This window comes from Pteropus alecto, unplaced genomic scaffold (assembly GCF_000325575.1).
Source record: "Pteropus alecto unplaced genomic scaffold, ASM32557v1 scaffold30, whole genome shotgun sequence".
In the NCBI taxonomy this organism is placed as follows: domain Eukaryota; kingdom Metazoa; phylum Chordata; class Mammalia; order Chiroptera; family Pteropodidae; genus Pteropus; species Pteropus alecto.
The window spans coordinates 2,092,890-2,097,186 of NW_006429782.1; the positions used below are offsets into that span (position 1 = coordinate 2,092,890).

The 4,297-nt window shown below is 64.0% G+C and overlaps 1 protein-coding gene across 1 annotated transcript in view; it reads left to right on the plus strand.

The window, feature by feature from the left end:
- The first annotated feature begins 1,062 nt into the window (after positions 1-1,062).
- FZR1 (fizzy and cell division cycle 20 related 1) overlaps positions 1,063-4,297 on the plus strand; it is a 9,540-nt gene continuing 6,305 nt past the window's right edge. The window contains exons 1-6 of the mRNA XM_006904094.3: positions 1,063-1,220; positions 2,302-2,427; positions 2,522-2,585; positions 2,678-2,805; positions 3,275-3,357; positions 3,765-3,948. Coding sequence (XP_006904156.1) covers positions 1,152-1,220; positions 2,302-2,427; positions 2,522-2,585; positions 2,678-2,805; positions 3,275-3,357; positions 3,765-3,948 — 654 coding nt within the window. The 5' untranslated portion in view covers positions 1,063-1,151. The remainder of the gene's footprint in view (positions 1,221-2,301; positions 2,428-2,521; positions 2,586-2,677; positions 2,806-3,274; positions 3,358-3,764; positions 3,949-4,297) is intronic.

Below are 4,297 nucleotides of genomic sequence, written 5' to 3' on the forward strand. Positions count from 1 at the left end.
TACTTTCGACTTCTTTGATATTCGGTCTGTCTTCAGCCCAAGCACCCACCTGGAGGCTCAGGCTGGAACGGGACAGGCACTGCATGCATTGGGACCTTTGGGCCATAGCCACAGGAGCAGAGAGACAGTGGCAGTGGCGGGGGCTCCGGGGTGCAGAGCAGGCCACAGCGAGAAGCCACAGTCAGCCGTCCGGGGCACTTGCTGCGCTCTGCATGCTGTGCGCTGCCGGCGGGGGGAGGGGGGCGGGCAGGCCTGGCAGCATCTTCTACTGACAGCTGGAGGTGTGGCCATGGGCCCGGTTTGTCCCTGGACCCTGGTTTACCGTCCCCGCTGTAGAGGACGTCCCTTCTCCCTGAGGCTGCCACTCGCCTCTGCCCCATCCCAGAACACATGCAGCCCTTCCCTGCCTCAGATTTGCTCTTCCCGCTCTAGAATGTTCTTCTCCAGCCTCCTCTTGCTGGCATGCTCTCACTCCTCTTCCTCAGAGAGGCCTCCCCAGATTGGGTGGGAGCTGGAGGCCAATGTCCCTGGGCTACGACCTCGTCGGCCTGGCCCTGGAGCCCACGTGCTGGCACAGGGCCCAGTGCCCAGCCAGGCGTGGCACACTCCTCTGGAGCTTACTGATCCCCACCTGTTTTGTGCATCAGGCCACATGGGGAATCCTAGTGGGGAATCCTCTCTGGGACCACCCCAACCCTTGCCCAGCCCCTTGCCTCCCTCTCAGGGCCAATGAGAAGGGTCGTGGCCCCTCGGATGGTTCCTGGCCTCAGAGGGTCTGAAGCAAGAAGTTGATGAGATGGGAGGCCTGGGTTGGGGGAGTGGGTGGGGCCATCCCCTGACAAAGGCAAGGGGGCCTGGAGGAAGGTCCCTGCAGAGGAAATGGAGAGGAGCTCCATCTGTCCCTGGCTTGTCTCTGCCTTCTAGGACCTGTGGGGTGCAGCCAAGCTGTACCCTGGGCTTTTGGGAGAGAGGGCCCCATCACATGGTGGGAGGACTCAGCTATTCCCAAGGTCTGCCTTGTGGTCACCAGGTGGTGGTGGGGGGTGCCCACTGGTGCTGACTTCTCCTGCCCTTCCTGCCCCAGGCTGACCTTGGCTGGCTGAACTTGGCGGCTGACCTTGGCCGGCAGGCCGTGCCCGCCCTGCCTCGCCATGGACCAGGACTACGAGCGGCGCCTCCTCCGGCAGATTGTCATCCAAAATGAGAACACATTGCCGAGTGTGAGTGCCGGCCCCGCCTGCTCTGGCCCCAGGGGAGCTGGTGGGGGAGAAAGGGTAGGGGTGTGGTCACCCCTGGGCTTCAGCCATTAGTGAACAGATGTGCTGGGCAGGTGACTTCCTCCCGCAGGCCTCCCCCAGGCCCTCCCCATGGCCATGTGACGGCCACACTTCAGCTGTGACTCACTGCCCAGGGCTTCTGTGCACCTCCCCTCCTGCTACTGGAGGTCCCTTATTCTCACAGGGCCTGGGGCCTTTGCCTTTTGGTCTGCAGGGGCGCCAGTCCTTCCCGGGGGGCTGTAGTCGGGACCAACGGGGGACAAGGGAATGTGAGCCGCCTTCCCATTTCCAGACGGGGTGGCAAAAGACCCAGTACCCAACCGCACAGCCTATGCAGGAAGCTGGCTTGGGGGCGGCCAGACCACTGTGGGAGGGGTCGGTGCTGGGACGCGGGAGCATGTGGGGTGGGCGGGCAGGGCTGAGCTGCACCGGGTAGGTCCTTCCTGCCTCCCGCAGCTTCTGCGGTACGGCAGTCCTTGACCTTTCGACTCGTCCTCAGTCTCTGTCTGGTTTTCACATCACGTTCTCTTTGTCAGCTTTTCTCTCTCCAATAAGGCCATTGTTGAGGGCCCACTCTACTCCCATGTGACTACAGCATACGCTCTTTGGGGACACGGTTCAGCCCACAGGAGGCCCCTTAAACATTAAGGACGTTCCTGGGGTAGTCGAGTGGGGTCGGCACCCGCCTTCACGCCTGGTGCAGGCAGCTGGGTCGCGGCTCTGTGGGAGGACAGCCTGGTCGGTGGGAGGTGGTGGCCACGTGGCAGCAGGTGCCCAGGGAATAAACGTTCTTTGTTCCGTGCTTTCTGTCTGTCATGGTCGCTGCGTGCCAGTGTCTCGAGCTCTTCCTGCCTCATGGAGCCACCGGCACATGAGCTGGTTACCCCTGTCCCTCGGGTTTCCAAGATCGAACCCCTCATTCAACGGCCAGCGGCCAAGTGCAGCAGGCAGGGTGGGCCGGGCTGGTCTTGGCATGCCTTTGGGAGGCTCTGAGGCACCCAGCCCCAGCCTGCCGTCCTTCCAGGTTGCAGAGATGCGGCGGACCCTGACACCTGCCAACTCCCCCGTGTCCTCCCCCAGCAAGCACGGGGACCGCTTCATCCCCTCAAGAGCCGGTGCCAACTGGAGCGTGAATTTCCACAGGATCAACGTGAGGGCCCCGGAGGGCAGAGGGCAGGGGGGTCGGAGGGAAGGACCACCGACCCTGCAGCCTGGGGCCGTTCCAGCTTATCTCTGTCCCACAGGAAAACGAGAAGTCTCCCAGCCAGAACCGGAAAGCCAAGGACGCCACCTCAGATAATGGCAAAGGTCAGGAGTCAGAGCCCCAGACCCCTCCTTTCACCCCCACCCTGTGCCTCGTCCGGGCCCGCCCCAGCCTCTCCCATGCTTGGTGCCCGCAGACGGCCTGGCTTACTCGGCCCTGCTCAAGAACGAGCTGCTGGGGGCCGGCATCGAGAAGGTGCAGGACCCTCAGACAGAGGACCGCAGGCTGCAGCCGTCCACCCCGGAGAAGAAGGGCCTCTTCACGGTGAGCCTGCCGGCCATGCCCCCACTGTCTGCTGTTGCCTGTGGGGACAGCCTGTTGCTCTCTTGGACACTTGCTGAGACAAAGGTGACCACAGGGCAGGTGCTCTGTGACTGACAGGCAGCCAAATGCTGGGGGAAGGGGCGGCAGCTGGGGAAAGGCGCGGCAGCCTCAGCAGACTCTCCCACGGAGAATGTCCCAGCTCATGGGGCCCCTGACGGTGTCAGAGTCTGGCCTGGGTCCCTCACGATAGCTGAAGGGCTGGTGGACGTGGCCAGGCAGGAGCACGCTGGCCGTCACTGCTGGGAAGATGCCAAGAGGCGGCCCGGTTTGCTGCTCCCGAGTTCCTAGAGCCCGGGGTGCCCCCAGTCAGACCCCCCTCCTGGGTTGGGCCCCACTTTGCCACCCAGCGCTCAGGACAGCCGAGCTGTGGGCCAGGGCCCACTCAGCAGGTGTGCACCCCCCACCCCAGTATTCCCTCAGCACCAAGCGCTCGAGCCCGGACGACGGCAACGACGTGTCTCCCTACTCCTTGTCCCCTGTCAGCAACAAAAGGTGAGTTTGGGCCTGCAAGGCGGGATGGGCAGCTGGGCGGGGCATGGGGGCTACAGGTAGGTGGTCCTGTACACTGCACAGAGAGCAGAGGGAGCTCGAGGGACCCCCTCACTGGGGACACTTGTCCTAGAGACGTTGGCCTCAAACTGGGGGAGGGGGAGTCAGGGAGGGCTCTCTGGAGGAGGTGCCAGTGTGGCAGTTGAGGCCTGGAGTGGCCAAACACCCAGGGGCAAAGGCCTTGTGTCCACGGGGTCACCGACAGTTTTGGGCTCACGTGGGCAGAGGGGCAGGCTGAGCGGGTGCAGAGATGCCAGCGGCTCACGCGAACAAGGGATAGAGTCAGCCAGGAGTCACTGTGACCATGCGACCGATTGACACAGAATCACTGTCTGGGGCTCTCCCTACAGTCAGAAGTTGCTGCGGTCGCCACGGAAACCCACCCGCAAGATCTCCAAGATCCCCTTCAAGGTCCTCGACGCGCCCGAGCTGCAGGACGACTTCTACCTGAACCTGGTGGACTGGTCATCGCTCAACGTGCTCAGCGTGGGGCTGGGCACCTGCGTATACCTGTGGAGCGCCTGCACCAGCCAGGTGGGCGCCCCAGTGCCTGTGCATGCGCACACGCGTGTGTGCCACGGGGCTGTGGGGCGGCCACTTCCAGTAGCTGAGCCCAGCCAAGCCCGTGTGGCGGGAGTGCAGCCTGGTGCTCCAGAGCCAGGGCAGCACCGGGCCACCCCCTCACCCCGGGGCCTACCCTCAGTGTGCAGACTGGGACCCGGGGTCAGTCACCAGGTGTGAGTGGAGGCTCCAATGCCCCACCCGCTGTGGGCTGGCTTCCATGACGACACAGTCCTCGGTCCCGGCCTGAGTGTGAGCTTTGTCTGCATCTGCCCAGGAGGGGATATGGTAATTAGGGCCCGGCTGAGCCCGAGGGCTGCCC